Below are 18,627 nucleotides of genomic sequence, written 5' to 3'. Positions count from 1 at the left end.
ACCCTTTGACTGTGATGTCAGTTGGCGACCAATTGGACAGTTATCTATTGAGAAAACCCTTAACGTTTAGAGGTAATTATTTTTTAATTTAGGCATGTGCCTTGCCTGTGAAATGCCTTATTTTGCTTTCTAACAGGTGGTCAAGCACAAAAGCAACCCAAGACTCTTTTGGAATATAGCACACTCGGTGTGTATGATCCAGTTGAGACTGAACACAGTAACAGATAAAATCTATGAGAAGTTAACATAGAAATAATCCAGTTAGTGAGTAAATGCTACCTGAAACCCATGGTGGCAGTATGTGGACTTGCAAGTAAAATAGCAGTTTAGAGGGCTATGCCCCCTGCCACTCTCTAGACTATTAATAATAGTAATATCCAAACTCAACTTTATAAATATTGATATATTAGATCTTAGTTAGAAAGCTTTTCATAGCTACTTAATTGCAGGTATTATTTGGCTATGATGCCAGATCTGTTATCAGAGATCTGTATTAAAAATAGCATGTGAGGAACATGACTACCTTAAAAAATTGCAATATTAAGTTGCTCAAGTAAATATTCTGTCTTTTTTACAAGCAGAGGACCTACTGAGGTCATTCCGCATATAAGAAGTCCAAGTATTATGATTTTTTGTGGTGCCTATATTGTAATAATAACAATAACACGCAAATTATGAATTATTATTGACCTAACCTCTAGAGAAATGTGTTCTATGGGTTAAACAAGGTAATACTGATATATATATATATATATATAGATAGATATATTACTGTCCTTTTTAATCTCACATTGTGACAGTAGCCAGCATTCATTGAGACCAAATTAGTTTCAGAAACATTGAGGACTAATTGGTGGTAAAAAGAAAACAATAAATGAAGCAAAAGATCCACACTCACGTGTCCTTGATATTTAATGAAATAAATCCATTCTTACAGGAACAGGTGGGTATAAGTCAATTGAGGCTTCAGAGCACTGGGCAGAAATCACATCACGTCAACACCCGCCTCTGGTTTTAGGATTTTTGGTTTCATTTATTGGCTTTATGCTATATGGTGCTAACTTGAAGGCACCTCAGATTCCAAGCACCCTGCTGGATTTTATCCTGGGTTACAGCATTAACCTGTTTGGCCAACAAACCCCCCCCCCCCCCACCACACACACACACACACACACACACACACACACACTAAAACTGAAGCCAGATCTATTTGTCTATGTAAATCTTACATGTTTGGTGGACATTACCACTAAGGCAATCCTGGAGCCAATGGATTTGTGCATGTAATCACCAGTGCATCAAAGCCTAATATTTAAAGGTGAACCTCCACCATTTTGTTTACCTGTTTTCTGGAATTAGATTAAAAATAAATTTTTCAAAGCAGTTAATTTTTGTATAATTTAATGACAGCTGCATGTTACCATTTGAATGCGTTTTAGCACTGTTACCTTAGTCCAATATACTAGATCTACACCTTGGCTCCTTATGGTACAACCTGTAGTAAACAATGTAATGATTCAGTCATAATCACCCAGTAACACACTCTGACTAATAAAAGTATTTGGAAGAATGGACCTAACTAGCATTGCCATAAATAATCAGTTCATTTTTTTGACCAGAGAAAGTCACCCAAAATATCACACAAATTACAACAATAACAGGCTCAAGATGGAAGCAAAATGGAGCAAAAAAGGTCAAACTTTTTTTTTTCTTCAATGAACAAATCCTACTATATACAGAACTGGATTTTATATTCTACAGAATTTCCCTGTTAACCTTATATTCAGTATGTCAAACTCCCCTCCAATCCTAGATTATGTCACATACCCAGATCCTTTCTTTGCTCCTTCTATGAGCATCAAATGCAATCAGTTTAGATAAACTTTTGTTGGACAGTTCTGTGCAGTTAGGATTGAGTGTATTGCCTTCCAAACAAATTACTGGGATACTTGACTAGGCTCAGGGCCGGCCCAAGACATAATGCCGCCTGGGGTGAAGTTTAAAATGCAGCCCCCCCATTATCTACCCTTCCTCTGCCATCCCCCCATTATCTACCTTGCCTCTCCCTCCCTCCCTATTATCTACCCTTCCTCTCCCTCCCTATTATTTACCCTACCCCCCCTTGTACTTACCTTTCAGCAGTCCTGTGGCGAGTCTCCCTGCTCGGTCTCGGTGCCGGCTTGTATTGCTGAGCGCCGGAAATGACGTCATCTTCCGGGGCTCAGCATTACAAGCCGGCACCAAGACCGAGCTAGAGGGCTCGCAGAGGAGAGAGAGGGGTGCCGAGCGGGTACTAACAACTTGGTAAGTGAAAACCACTCGGAGCCCTCTCTCTCTTCCGCTTAAAAAAAAAAAAAAAAGGGTTTGGGGAGGCAAAGTGCCGACTGGGCTTGCCCAAAAGCTGACAGGCCTCCCCTGGGCCAATACCTCCAAACTAGTATCATGTATTACAATTTAAAAGTTAACTGCTCCAATGGTGTACTTAAAATTGTCGTGGGCCTGACCCAGATCAGTGTACTCAGCCAACCTAAGACCTAACTCTGAGTCCACAATCCTTTGTATTAAGCGCCAGAATATGGCATCATACCCTAGAGCTCCAATTCAGCTCCACAGCAACAGATAACAACATTCTTTTTTTGTAACTAGTCACAGAGCAGTAGCAAAAGTGCAAGCTAAATTGTGTGCCACTGAGCTTTAAAGCTGGCCTGATTTCTGAATGTAGACTTCCTGGTGTAACTATTTTAAGAGCAAGAAGCAAAAGCCTCCCAAGCTATTGTGGTTAACTGGATTCTTTCTTTATATACACTCTAAGTGGAGGAAGAATATGTAAATATTTAGAAGATGCAGTGCACCCTAGTCATAACAGTCTGTATAGGATACCAGGCCATTTAGTAATCGTTGCCTTCTTTTTTCCACTTTTGTTATTTGGTATTATAGGACAGTAGGCTGAAATGCCAGTCAGTATCTACCTAAAGAATGATTTAATTGCTAATAGGTGTCGACAGATATTTAGGTGTTATTGCTGCAATTAATGTGTGCTGATGAAGTGTACTTCCCTGCCTACTTGTCAGCATTGTGATAGATATTGCTAAGATATCAACACCTTAGATTAACACAAGATTTAAAAGATAGTAAAATGCTTCTTGTTTCTAGAAAAGAGGCTTTTTTGTAATCAGAGTGTTACATGGTTTAAATTAAAAATTGTGCAGGGCAATGGCTAAACATTGTCAAGAATAAAATAAAAATTCTAGAATTAAACAACACAAAGGAAAAGATTGATTGGGATTGTGTATAAAAATATCCTGGATATTAAAGTTAAAGTAAAATTATCAGGTTTCAGGGAGCAGACATAATGGAAGAACGTGTATTTAAATAATAATTGCCACACACAGTATTATAATAATAATTATTATTATTATTTATTTTATATAGCGCCATCAAATTCCGTAGAGTTGTACAATGGGTAGACAGGACATAACAAGTAGTATATAACATAACATGGGGGGTGTTTCCCGCTGCCGTCAGCGGGAACGCCACCGACGTCAGCAGGAAACACTCCCTCAGTGTGTAGTCCTGGCCGCGTCCCGCAAGGGAAGGCTCCGGGTAGCCGGAGTCAAGAAGTTCCCAGGTATGGATATAAAGAATTCAGAAATTAGATTAACAGCTATAAAATAACACATTTTCTGTACAAACTACATTTTTTGTTAAAAAAAAATATATATTTTTTGTGAAATAAAAAATAAGGAGCTTTGGAGTTGGTGCCAACAACGTGGGAGCCAATGGCCTCACTTTTACTACTTTGTGCTTTTAATTTCTCTTTATGTATAACCCATAACCACATGACAAAGGTGCTGTTCCACCTACTCCTCTAATTTTAACACTTTTATTAATTAATTTCTAGTATTGTTGAATGGCCACAACTTTCCCAAAATGACCCTCCAACCCAATTAAAAAAGTTCAACGTGCTACATATGTCAATTAAACAGCACATTAAAATGTCTTTCTTTCATTTTGATTTTTGCTTTGTGTATGGGTTGTTGATTATGTTGGGAAGACCTACACTACAGAAGAAGTGCCTACATAAACTAATTTATTGGTTCTTTAAAGCACACACCATACCCTTCTGGCATGTGAAGGGTTATATTGCAGTAGTGTGTGTTTTTCAAGCTCTATGGCTTCTGATTATAATGTGGTACTTCCATCTTCATTGTGAAAGCCTTCAGGAGGCTGAGGGGCAGTAAGGATTGTCACTCAGGTAAATATCACAAAAAGGTATCAATATATCAAGTGGATATTGAGTTTTGTTAGGGTGAACATGAAGATGCATTGACTGGTCAGTCCAGGAAGAGCCAGAAACAGTAAATATTGACTGAGGCAAATCCCTGGTTAATATTCCTCCCCCAGTTTCCACAGTTAATCCATCTTGATAACCAGTAAGGTCACCATTAACCCTGTTGTACCCTTGAGCTATTGAATTCCAGAGTAAAAGAACATGCAGAGTGAATGCTTGCAAAGTAGTCCAGTTAAAGTCAAGTCATGGTTTGTTGAATAGAAAAACAGACAAGGGGATGGTGTGTCGAATAACTGCATATTGTACAGAAAAATCTTCAATTTTATGCCACAAGAAAATCAACCCCTTTTTGATGACTACTCAGTCTCAGTTTCTGTATAAAAGATGGTCCAATGTTATAATATTTTCAGGGTATCCTATACATCAAACAGAGACAGCCCTATGCTATTCTATACAAGGTCACTGAGTATCTCCTATACTAGAAAGCAAATGTTTTTTTTTAGTTAAGATCAAGTGAGTTCCTGTGAGAGAGGAAACGTTTGGTCCCTTTGGCCCTAATGTTCAAGGAGACAAGAAGCCCTCTGGTGTGTTTAGGGTAAGAACCACACATTTTATGCACATTGGTGGAGCAGATACCCCAATAGCAGCAGACTCTTCCTTGCACATTTTTCTCACTGGCTTTTAGTGGTGGATCAATGTTTTCAATGCTAGCCACAGACTGATTCCATAATGCCACTTTTCTACCCCCCCCCCACACACACACATACTTTCTGTTTGTGTGCCCAATACTTTGCACCTTTTTGATTGAAATTTGTATTCAATGCTACATAGATTGCATTGGATGCACTGGAAATTGCAGATCCATGAAGTCTCAGCTTTTTGGTTGGGGAAGTAGGTTAGCCTTTTGTTTCTATGGGCCTTTGAAGACTAGATTTAGAAACCTTCTATGTCAATTCTCTAACTTAAATGTTTGTGTCTAACAGAGTATAAGCTCAGAAGTACTGGTACCTGTTCTCCATCTATAAAAGTATATTAATTTAAAGCTGTAGTCAATTGGGTATATTGTCAGTTCCAATGTTATTGTTAGTTTTTACTCTACTCTATTTTAGTAACCCCAAGGAAATATCCTGGCACATATTATGGTGCAAGGTAATGTAATATAATGTCCAGATTTAACTGTTTGAATAATAGCACCTTGTACAATATCAATATTTAAATATTAATTTTAAGATCAGGTTGTAATAGGAAGGTAACTAAACGTCTCATCCACCTGCTAGGGTCTGCACCATTTTGTCTGCTGCTGTGTTCACGTGATAATAATAATAATGATCAGGATCTGTTTGCTGATTAGTCTTTTGCAATGCTTTGCTTTCTGTATGCAGTTCATTTAATCACTTCTATATTTTTTGACAACTATATGCTTTCTGGATTCTACCTTTCCAACTAAATATACTTAGAGATTCCATGAAAAAAAATCCTAGCTATAGTGCATGTAATGACAATACAGTCTGTTGACAGGCTGTTGGTAATCTAACAAATTACGATTGACACACTCCCATTGTCTTCTCCAATAGCAGAACTACTATGTCTCTCATATACCTTGTTTTATCCCATTCAGATTTTACCTAAATCTCTTTTGTTGCACAGCGGTCTCAATGACTGAAAGTGCTAGGAAATTGTCATAATCCATATATATATATATATATATATATATATATATATATATATATATATATATATATAGTATATATATACTGCTCTTGTGGGAGTCAATTAAATTATGGGATTGGCTGTGGTACATAAAAGCAGCTCAAAACCTTAGTACCTCCTGAAGTAGGGATGCAAAAAGACCTCCCATTCCAATAGACAGAACATATATTTTACCATGATATCTATGTTATGCAAAACATTAGAAAATGCAGAAACATTTTGTCCGGTTCATGACCCAATATAGAAAAATGAAAACTATAAAATTGAGAACAGCCCAATGGATAATTGGTCCCATCTCCACTGCATCTTGCCAGGATTCTTTTTCATTTAAATAGATTGGAGGAGAATCTTGCAGGGAGATACAAAATTAAATTGACTTGTTTTGAGACAGAAAACCTGATTGAACATTAATAGCTTTAGTTTTTTGTTGGCTGATGATCCCACAGCTAGTAAAAAACTCCAATGAGGCTGTCTCCTCTAGAAAAAACTCTAGATTCCATGTGAGAGAATCCGCATACTATATATTTTTCAATGGTAATAATTAATATCGCCAAACAGACAACCTATAATATAAATAACCAGAATGACATCAATTAACCAAAATTGCAAATTTAATACCCATTACAAGAATACCCTCCACCCCTTCTCTCTCTCTTTGTGATCTACAGCACAAGAGAATTTTTCCCTGCCCAGTACATGACAGCAGTCTGGATTTACTAATTGCAATTGCATGGCAGATTGCTAAAGCGTGTCTTGGGGTTTCCGTTTTGAGGTTCAGAGGATTCTCAAGTGCAAATATTCAAAGAGAGATGATAGCAGTGGCATTTTTAGCATTTATTCCAGCTTTCTGTATGAAACTTGCCTAACCTCTGACGAATGGATTATGTTCAGTGCAATCTTTGGTATTTGGTAACTGTACATATTGCAGCTGGGCCTACAAGTCCATTTTAAATGTTTTAAAAATGTTATTATTTTTACCAAGTCTTAAAGGAATGATAACATTTTAACCCATTAAGGACAACGGGCGGTCCCTAAACCCATTGAAAACAATGCACGAGCGTGTACATGTGCGGGCTTTCTCATTAAGGGGTTAAAAGGTTTTTATTTTTCACACACAAATCCTGTGTAGCAAAGTCTTTCAGTTTTGTAACGTGTACTGTATCTGTGTCCATTTCAACCAAATCTCATTTTATGGCTCTCCACAGTGTATGCTTCCATATATTTGTAAAGAAAATAGCCACCAAAAAGTTCATTTATAAATTGCATACTCTGAATTGATCTGAAATTGTTTGGTTGCCATGCAGTTAGTGTTTACTTCATATTAGTAGAAAGAAAATGATGTTTCTGTCTTAAGTAGTTTGGGTCATGTGTCCACTTAGATTAAGGTACTGTTGCTCAGTGTCATTATGACATTATGACTAACAATGCGACATTTATACTATGTGTGCCAAACACCTGTGTAACTATACTGAAAATAATAGCTTTGGAATCACCAAAGCATGTATTGTATATTTAATTGTATTCTGATTTTGTTTGCCACTAAAATCTGGGAATAATGTGATCATCTTATATAAGAATGCAAGCATTCATTGGGTCACCATAAACCAATTGTAGCTGTTGACTTTTTATTATCCTTGTATTCATTTTAGGGTGTTCTACGCATAAAGTATATGGACCCAAGATTGTTTAATAAAATCAATGAGGGTAAACACACACCCATGGGACACACATATGAGAGCTGCCAGTTGGGTATATGCATATAAGGAGTGAAAGATAATTGGAAGCTGGAGAGTGTTGCCTGTTCGGTGCCATGACTAGGACCAGCAATAATGGCTCCTGGTACCGAAGGAAAACTTACATTTTTGAAAGCCATTCTGGCTAATTGAATTAAAATGAAACTCTTATAGTGCTGGATTTACACTTAAAAGAGATAAGCATAACATTAGCTGGACAAAAAGTGGTAGTAAAGTGTACAGAATTAGTTCTGAGTGGGAAGAACAGCCATTATTCCTATCCCTGTTACCAGACAAGCACCACTAACAAAATGATACCCTAGTTGCTTGGTGTAACATAGGGCCCTGTCCTCAACTTATCACACATGTTAGTCCAGGTGACCTTTCCAGTTTGTATACTATCTAGACCATATGAGTAATCCTTCCAGAGTTGACAGCCTGTAGATGAGGTACTTCTCTCAGAGTTAATATTTTTGAAAGCAGAAGATCTAAAGTCACATTCTATCTCAAAAATGGTCATGAGTCTTCACAAAAAAACTATGGTGTATTAGTGCTGTCATAATCCAGTGGAAAAGCTGAGGCAATGGCTTAAATTGGGAAATAAACAATTTGCCAATGTTTTCATTAAAACATATGGCAAACATGAATTAATACAGCTGAAAGGTTTAGATAAAATAGAATTAAAATGTCTCCTAAATTGCATAGATTAATTAACTTTGTTATTCTAAAATGTTAATTAGCTGCTTGCTGTTATCTTTAGGACTTTTATTAATTTTAATTTAGATGGTTAATTTAAGTCAATGTCTACCACATAATCAGGTCTTCTCACCCCAAATCTCCACCTCTTTCAATAACTCACTAATTGCAGTAACATTCACTACTTTATGTGCAGTTATTATGTGCTGTGTCTTTCCTCTACATCCAAGACACAACCAGATATCCAGTTTAGGTCTTCTTAACCTTGGGCCCCACATTAGCTCAGGTGACTCTTCTCAATTAGCACAGGTGCCAGAGAAGCTGATCTTTCAGATTTTGAAAACATGTACAGTTACTTGGGATACATGAGGACTGATATTATAAAGCTAAATTCTAAAGCTCATATATATCATCTCATGGGTTTGGTATCCTAAGATGCTTTCAAAACCTCACCTATTCATAAAGGTCCCTCACCTGTGGTACATGAGGTCAACAACCTTGGCTTTGTCAGGTTTCTTCCTAAATACAGTATATGAAGAGACTTCTGTTCCAAAATAGGATCTGTCCCTGCCAGGCATATACCTTCTCATCATTGTTCTTAGAAACCAAACCTTCAAGCCACCTTACCTAATATAGTAATAATTATTATTATTTAAAAAGGTAAGGTTTTTAACAGAGGTTTTATAGTTCTAAGAATTGTATGTAACAATCATATCACAGGGTTTAAATTAGATACCATTGCAGCCCACAAAAAATCATCTTTACATAAATGATAAGTATGTGGGGAATTAATTTTGGTCTAATATATTTTTAAAAATGAGGAATATTTCCCAGAAAATAGGTTAGTACTATATATTAGCTAATATGCTTGGCTTTTTTTTATTTTTTATGTGTTTAGTCCTATTAATTGCAATAAAGTATTAAGTAAGCCAACATATCTATCTTACCAGTTTCCAAAGTGCAGAAGTTTTTGCCATGAATAAAATGCATTAATTAATTGAAGTGGAGACACATTATTTTCCAGATATGCCTGGCAATCTACCACTATCATGTGCTCCATTCCCATGCGACTTTGAGGTAGGTAAGGTGAACTGTTTTTGCGACAGTTCTAGGAATAACTAAATTTGTTTTAAAAGTACGCGTTTTTAAGTCGTAAAATTGGAGATATGTGGCAAGGAGTGTCAGAATAAAATGCAAATGTACTCCTGCCACAAAGGTCAGGGACAAAAATAACTCCCATAGTGGGGAATATACATCCAATTCCTGAGGACAAGTTTAGATAGATGCTTCTTGTGGTGGATACAATAGGCAGTTTTCTAATACATATTAATTCATTTTTTTTAATCAGTAAATACAATAGTATATTTTTGTACTGTATTGGATCTCAAAATGAAATGTTTGGTAATGCCTTCTCAAAAACTTGGATAATTGCAATGCACAAACAATGTAACCCTGTAACATTTAAAATATTTTAGCCCTGTGGAAGAAGGGGTTAAAAGACGTTTTGAAAATGCTGGCAATAATCAGTTTTGAAGCACAATTCTTAAGTAAGTCTACTTTCTGGATAATTAAATGAGTCTTCACAATGCAGAAGATTCCAGTTAACCAGGGGATTATAATTGCTTTTCATCAAATTTCTAGGAAGGTTCCTAGCACTATATATACCTATTGATACATAGATGCATCTTCAAACTAAGGTTCATATAATGAAAAGTAAAAGAGGATCCCAAGGATTTTTGCTGATGTTCAGGAGAGTTTATTCACCTTTAGTGGGCATCTTGTTACAGCCCCTGTCTGGGGATTTTATCAAGAACCCCAGGCAGGGGCTGAAACATTGACAATAAACTCTCCTGAACCTCAGCAAAAATCTTTCATGTGCTATTTTACATATACATATATCACCATAATATTTTTAAACTCAGATCCTTTCTTTCTGAAAACTCAACCAATGCAGTCAATGATTCTCACAAGAACTCCAGGTGACCTTGTTTGTGGCTTCTCTAAGCCAAGCCCTGTTGCAGATGCAAGCCTTGCCATAAAACTGTCTGGAAGGTGAAAAGTCTAACCAGTAATAGAGAGAATCAAAGCATTTTTTCTCTTACACTCCCCCATCTCTTTCTGTGATTTTATCAGGCTTTGGTCTGGTTTTCTCCTTTTTTGAGAGGTTGAAGTTCTGAAGATGCAATTTGGTTGAAAATAGAGGAGAGGATGGGTTAGAGATAAAGAAAGGGAAGATAGGCAAAAAAAATGCTAATATATTTTTTAATTTAAAAATAAATGTTAGGCAAAATCTCCAATTTTAATATAGGATTGAATGTGTGATGTTGTGCTTTAAAGAACTGCACATTTTCATAAAAAAATATGATTGTTTGCAATCAGAAAGCTTTACAATATATGCTTGTAAATTGCCAAAATACCTCTTTCGAATGCTCAGAAAGGATAAAGTTATTGAAACAATGTCTTTGCTTTGCTACCCCTGACCCATTCAAAATAATACAACCATTCCAGACACTGTCAGTGAATACGGCTGTTTAGCCAAACTTGTCCTGTAGTTGTAAACATTGACTATAAACATTTCCACACTGAAAGCCATGTTTTGCATCAGCACCCAAAGTGATATGAACACCATAGGAAAATCCATAGCCAAGAAATGGCTTTATTGTTTCTTTAATGTTTGGTAGGATTTTGTATAGAACCATTGTTGTTGTTGTTGTTGTTAACTTCAACATATCACAACTTGGATATTTTCTGAGCTTCCATGAGATGAAATTCGGTGTACCATTTTAGTTTTTCTTCTTTTTTTTTATTACCAAATAAGAAAAATGGTATCTACAAAGTGTAAACTGGAAGACATCGTTATGCATTTTTTGAGAGGGTGGTCATATTTTTATTTAAAAAAAAAAAGGTTTAGGAGACGCCTTTCTTTACACGCACACAGAAAGTGCCTAAAATAAATATGTATCCATGTGTTGAAGTAATTAGCAGATGCCAACGTCTGCTGTTTCTGTTAAAATTTGAGTTTGTTATGTATATAATTTGTAACTAGTATTGCTATGTAGAAATTAAATTGTAATAAATGTTTTCTGTGTTGTAATATTTGTATAATATTTTCATCGATTTGGTGTCACATTTAGGGATTATTATGTTTTTTATTATCTTCCCTGAATTATGAAAATAGTGGAAATAATGTTTTTTTTTAATGGCTGTATACTTTGTATTATAAACCAAACATATATAACTGCCATGCAGAAGATCTGAAATACCTGCTGCTTACAGACAATGGCAGAGACTGGATTGTCTCCAATAACGAGGCCATGGGACCCCACTGAATACCCCTATTGTTTCAGACTGGGGTCATGACCGGGAAAATGCAAAACTAACCTGCTGCCAAACTCTGGCACTTTACATCAAATGTTTATGAGCCTGGTTGTCCTTAGAAAAACACTGGGAAAACGAGTTCCCTTTCTGTTGCATGGATCCCACCATCTTTTTTATATGGACATATGTGTGTGTGTGTGTGTGTATATATATATAATTTTTTATTTTTTTATTATTATTTTTTTCTCTCGGGGAGGTCAGGAGAAGATAAAATTCAGCAATATTTAAATATTGTGCTCTACAAAATCTAAGTGTGTTTCTCTTACACGTGTATATTGCTTTGTTATGGTCGTGTACATTTCCTAAGAAACATGTAAGGGCAGCTAGTCATAGTTTATATTGTTGCTGGCATTCTGCTCATTTCTTTAGTTAAATTGTACGCATGCCAGCAGGGCCCTCTCTATGTACGTATCGGTTTGTCTTTCCTAGTTTTGTCATATTCCCTGAATATATGTATTGCATGATGCGCTGTGTATATTGTTAGGCTTTATAAGTGTAAGATCATAATAATAATACTAATTTAGAGTTAATGCTGCCTATATAGCCTATATAGCCTATACTTTATCTATCATCTGTTTCCAAAACAGTAGATTAGCCGTTTCTAGATTACTACAAGGAGCCTAGAACCCCTATGTGGCTGTATGCCCACTTACCCACCATATGTACTTTGGGGAAGAACGGATTATAATGAGTGCTGTGAGTGTATATTGCTGTAGTAAACATCATGTGTTACTACCAATGGTATACCTACTTAATTTTATCTTCTGGATTGTAGGTTTCTTCGAGGAGGACTCTATTTACCTTCTGTTTCTGTAAAACCGGATTCTTGTGTTATGTACCAATTGGTATGTCTTTTTTACCCATTATACAGCGCTGCGGAATATGATAGCGCTATATAAATCAATGGATTGTAATAATAATTGTAATTATGTCTCTTTTATGGGGACTTTGCAACGATCATAATAATGAATGTTACAGTTTCAATTACTTTCCACATAAAACATGCGCAGAGACGTTTAGGCTTGTGGAGTGTTTATAAATCATTTTTTGTCCAACTGCAACAGTTTTAGATTTAACGACTTCATAATGCAGAAATAATTTTTACATACCCTAAAGTTTAAAATAAAGTAACCGTGTATTTCTTAATACTTTATGGCTCTGATGCTGTGGAACACATTCCTGGGAATTTGAGAAGAGCAAGAAGAGAATTTCATTGCCAGAGGCGTGACCAACATATTGTAATGGCTTACACGCACGCACAGTAGGCACATAAAGAGTTAACCAATTATTTAATCCCATGTAATATCAAGTGGAAAATAAAATTATATATATATATATATCAGGGTGACCTCAGTAGTATTTAGTTTGTTTTAATCCACTGTTTTTAAATTACTCATCAATAATAAACACTACACCTTTTGTTATTTACATAGTTTTTTTATTTAAAAATATTACATTGGTTGTATCTAAAATGAAAGTGAGTGAAGCTATTAACCCATGTAATCATACAAAATAAATGCCAAACATGTGGATTTCCAGACATGCTCTGACATCACATTATCTTGCTTCTTGGCTATCAGTTTTATTGTTTCTACACTCAGGACCAAATGTATTTGGTTTGGTGATCTGCCATGGAGAATAAATCATAAGGACATATTAGGAAGTGCATAAAACTATATTTTGGGATAATGACAGAAGGGATCACAATAAATATAGCGATCATCCAGTTATATTTAACGAATCGTAATTCACAAAGTTATTCACACAGGGCTTCTGTTTGTCTTTTAATTATAGCTAACTGCAAAGTTTAACATTATACTGCAGGCGTAAAGAAACATGACCAGTTGTTAAACCCCTGAGGCTGTAAATATTATCCCGTCTGCAGCCAGGCAGAACAACTTCATATAATATTATGCAACAAAGTAAGCCTAGATTTCAGGAGATACATACGAAATAAACTCAGGGGGCCCTCAAAGGTGGATAATATTTGCAAACATATTTATTTCTCAACTGCCCAAGATATATGTCCTTTATTGTAGATATAATAGAAAAGTATCTAGAGATCTCTTTGATTTGCACATATGTAATGCTCTCTCATATACACCATAAGGGGACTAATGGTGATGAACACTTACTTTAGAAACTTTGTTTAAAGTAGAGCACTTTGGTTGTTAAGTTGCTCTTGAGAGCACAGTCTCTGTTTTCACTATCTGCGTAAATCAATATTTTCAAATATATATATTTTTTTAAAGGAACATAATTTAACATTTGACTTTTTTTTTTTAAAGGGCTGTTCTTTTATCATGAAATCTGTATTTGTAAAATAGTTTAGTTGCGTTGGACTTTGGAGAAAATGTGTTTGTTTATAAAAAAACGAAAATTGTAATACATTTTGGAAATTTTTACTTAGTAATGCTAAGTATCAGAGTCTAAATGCAATGTAAAAAAATGTTTTTTGTTCATTTTTGTTCTATATATATCAGAGTCTAGATGCAATTCGAAAAATATTTTATTTTGTTCATTTTTGTTTTATAATAAAAATCTAATTCTTCTGTAAATCTTTGCCTATCTGTGTGAGTTTAAGCAGCCTAAAAGTTTCCAGTTTCATGTAGGATAAAACATACAAGATACAAGTTGTGAGACCTGCATGGGTCACAGAGGTTTAGAGGTCAGGCCGCTTGCCTAAAATAAAGTTAATGGAATAGAAAACGTGTCCTTTGCATGAACTCTGTTTTCTAGAGTTTACCCGAACTTCAATAAAATACCTTTTCACCCTCTCAACATGGAGGCATCGAGGAGTCTTTAAAGATCATTGGAGGCTGCTTGGAACTCTTTTTTTTCTCTTTCTACTCTGATGCTCGCCTGTTTAATTCATTCATAGCACAACTGCAACCAAGAATCCTGCAAGTGTCATTGCCATGTCTATAAGACTGAGTAAAAAAATAAAACAAAAGAGAATGAAGGACAAATTTTGGAATTTTACAATATATTTGCTTTCCCATCCTGGTCTACCTCAGTCGATATTTATAGGGAATGGTAAGCTTTCTACCTACATATTCTATTATTTTTATTTCTTAATTCAATATATGCAGCCTATAGTTGGGGGACTTGATTAATGTATCTGTTTCTTTCTGGGCAGACACAAGGAACACAAAAGTCCCCATATTATTCAGGCAGCTCTGCCTGTGACATTCAATTTTAATTCATCAAATTTTGAAGTAGTTTACAAAGACACTGAGGCAAGAGGGGGACCAAGAGAGGGTAAAGATAATTCATGAACCACACATTTTAAAAAATCTGCACTGATTCACTAATCACAAATCGTATAATGCCAAAAAATAGCATAACTCTGCTTTTAGATCAAGGATATATATATATGTATGTATATATATATATATATATATATATATATATATATATATACATACATATATATATCCTTGGTCTACAAACATATCAATTACAGAGGAACAGTTGTAATCCCCCAGATCAGACCAAGCACTGTACTGTTTATTTAATGGTATTAAAACAGCTGTAAAACAAACTAGGGAGTGATAAGGGATAGGCAGGCTTGTTAAGTGATAACCTCAATAAGAAGCCTTTAATAAAATGCTTTAAAAGCCTGGTGTGTATCACTATTGCACACTGATGTACAGGCCTACCTGGTACTTTACATTCTCCTGTTAAAACAGAAAATACATGCATAATATTTTTTTAAGGCCTGTCTGTAGACAAAAAAAAGATCACCCTCTGCATCTCTGGGGTCACTTCTATTTACATCAGGGAATACCTTAAGAATTCATATTAGCAAGTTATTACAAAGTAAATTCCATGTATATATATATACATATATATATATATATATATATATATATATATATATATATATATATATATATATATATATATATATATACAGCAATGCCAGTGATATATAATATATACCATATCCAAGGATCTTACCAGAAGTGAAAGGTAATGTTTAGGAAGCTATTCAAGATATGTTAGAATTTATATCTCTGCAACACAATAAAACTACAATTTGACCTATACAACAAAGATCAGCCGGTATATGTGTTGCAGAATAGATACAGGCCATTAGGAAAAAATATAGATCTGCTGAATATATGCACGTGTATAAGGTCTCTTCCATTAAAAAGACATATCAAATTGCAAATCGAAAAAAATAATAAAAACACATGATTCTGTTTTTTCTAGAAAAAATATTTTTTTAAACCCAGCATTCACAATTTCAAATAAACAAATGGACTGACAGATTAAACTAAAACACATTGAGTTGTTTTATTGAACAAGACGGTACATTACACTAGAACTGTTGATAGCATTTTTTCGTTACAATGTCTCAACTAAATATCAAATAAAAACCACAAAAAAAGACAAAATAATAATGAAACACACTGTCCACAACAAAATCTACCAAATCTAGGACGTGGAAAGTTTCTTTCAATGTCTTCACATTGTGGCATTTATTTATTTTTAAACAGACACGTTTTCTCTTATGTGCTATTGTGTGGTTTTATTTAAATAATTGTATCACATTTTTAATAATAATAATAATTATAATAATTTATACAAAAAAATTACTTAGCGATATTTCTTTTTTTTCTACTGTCAATAGACCTATCATTTAAATATGTAAAGGGCAAAATTGCAACCCTGTTTTTTTTTCTATTTTAGCAAAACCACTTAGAACGGAACATTGATTTTTTTCTTAAAAAATAAATAAAGACAAACGGGCTTAATAAAAAAACAAACAAACACTTTACATAGAACCTGGCTCCATGCTCTGTGACATGCAGTTAAAGCCTTTTTGATGATCCAAAAGACCTCTCATTTTTTTCCCCAAAGCACAAGGAAAAAAACCACAAGAACCAAAATATATATATATTATTAGATTCTATAAATACTCAAGTCATCTGGGTTTTTTGTGTGTTTTTGTGATGCATTTATAACCTTGTAATATCCTCTCGTTGATCCTGAGCAGAGCTTTGTGTAAGATCCTCATTGGCAGCAGTATTGGGAGCAATGATATTGCTGGATACATTGGACGAAGCATTGGATCTCACTTTTGTATTAGGTAACCTGTGGTCTTTTTTCCATTTCATTCTCCTGTTTTGAAACCAGATCTTGATCTGCCTTTCGGAAAGACACAAGGAGTGAGCAATTTCAATGCGCCTTCGTCTGGTCAGATATCTGTTATAATGGAATTCTTTCTCCAATTCCAAGACTTGCTGTCTTGTATAGGCAGTTCTGGATCTCTTGGGTTCACCCCCAGTGTAATTAGGATTCACTGAGAAAGAGAGGAGAGGATCAGAGTAAGAAATGTAGTGGGAGATGTATAGATATGAAAACAGAGAAATAAACGGGGGAGGAGAAGAGAGGAGGAAAAAGAGAGGGCAAACAGGAGCAGAAAAGGAGAAGAAACTCAGGAGAAAGGCGATCTGCTATAAGCTTTCCAAAATCCTCTAACGATCCTTTCTGTCCTATTAAGAAGGTGTCCCCTTAGCTCCAAAGAGGCTGAATTATTTATGCATCTCTTACAAAGCTATAGTTTTTTTCCACCTCTCTCACACACACACACCACACACAGAACAGAATGAGCCACATGGCTGGGAGAGCCCAGACAGGCTTGGCTATAAAATTTATGGTGGGTGTAATTACCCATTCGGAGTCGTAAATCCAGTTCAATTGTGCTAACCCAAAGACTCTATGAGCATTAAAAAAAGAAAGAAGAAAAGAAAGGTTAAGTGAGGGGAAAAAAGTTTCCTACCAGAACTGACGTGTATTTTCTTCATCCAGGGGTAGACTACTGGTTGTTTGGTAGCTGTGCTGGTAGGATGTTCAGAATTTGGCTGGTTGCAAGCTGGGGGTGCTGGGGAAGTGGAATTGGAGGTGTTGGCAGAAAGAGATGGTGTTGGAAGATCACAGATCTGAGGTTTGCCTACAAGGTGGTGGTTGCTTTGAGGTTGTCCATGCACCCTGGCATGTGTAGAGGGGTTCCCTGGACTCTGTATGCTGGCACAGCTGTACTGTCGTTCAGTATAGGCTGTTCTTGGAGGGTATAGTTCCTGATGGTGATGCTGAAATCCAGTGTCCCTGGACCGGCTATAATATTCCGGACTGTGATCTGGGATATAGTTATTTTGCGAATATTCCTCACATGGAGGAAATTTCGGATCGATGTAGTTAGAGTCCATCAAATACGAACTCATGATCATTAATTTCTGGAGTGGAAAATAATTTTTCTCGCTTTGTCGTTTTTCTGCTCCATAAAGCCCTCCTACTAGCTGGCGACCCCGTAAAGTTACTTTCACCATGTGACTCCGATAGCCAATCACATTGTGAATGCTAGTCCCCGGATAAGGAACCAAAAGCTTATTTAAAATGAAATTTTCCCTTTTCCATGTTAGTTATCATGATTCTAGAGGAGCATGTAGCCTCAGATGGAGCCCTATGCACATGTAAGTGCTGATCAGGCTGCAATATACTGGAATATGTTGGTATTTGTAGAAAGCATAGTATAGTGTTTTTTATGAACATTAAATGGGTACTAGATGTGGGTGGAGAATTGCATCACCACCCCTTGCAAACACACACACACTTACACTTAAACATACACACATAGGATGCTGTAATAATATATTTAGGGTAATTATTTCTGCCTTTTACCTAAAAAAAGTATTACCAGCAGGACATTCAGTGAGATACCTGTTATTTATTTACGTAGCTCACGATTCTGGGTCTCCTCTTGTGATTCACATTCAGAAGCCACTGAAACAAGAAGAAGAGGATTTAGAA

At 35.6% G+C, this 18,627-nt stretch overlaps 1 protein-coding gene across 1 annotated transcript; it reads right to left on the bottom strand.

Annotated features, from left to right (window-relative positions):
• Positions 1–16,775: 16,775 nt before the first annotated feature.
• LOC149286590 (homeobox protein Hox-C4-like) lies at positions 16,776–18,212 on the bottom strand. The gene is made up of 2 exons (XM_089493988.1): positions 17,600–18,212; positions 16,776–17,119 (listed from the first exon to the last, which is right to left on the bottom strand). The coding sequence occupies exons 1-2, from the start codon at positions 18,144–18,146 to the stop codon at positions 16,776–16,778; spliced, it is 891 nt and encodes a 296-aa protein (XP_089350114.1). The 5' UTR covers positions 18,147–18,212.
• Between the last annotated feature and the right edge of the window lie 415 nt (positions 18,213–18,627).

This window comes from Sceloporus occidentalis, unplaced genomic scaffold (assembly GCF_023333645.1).
Source record: "Sceloporus occidentalis isolate IW3139 unplaced genomic scaffold, rSceOcc1.0.p SCAF_68, whole genome shotgun sequence".
Taxonomy (NCBI): domain Eukaryota; kingdom Metazoa; phylum Chordata; class Lepidosauria; order Squamata; family Phrynosomatidae; genus Sceloporus; species Sceloporus occidentalis.
This window is presented reverse-complemented; position numbering and strand designations above follow the sequence as displayed.

Bases quoted from the DNA above. Each gene is read 5' to 3' on its own strand.
- LOC149286590 (XM_089493988.1), bottom strand. From the start codon at position 18,146: ATGGTGAAAGTAACTTTACGGGGTCGCCAGCTAGTAGGAGGGCTTTAT. The intron at 17,120-17,599 runs GTAGGAAACTTT...TCTCTTTCTCAG, and splicing joins GAAAATACACGTCAGTTCTG to TGAATCCTAATTACACTGGG.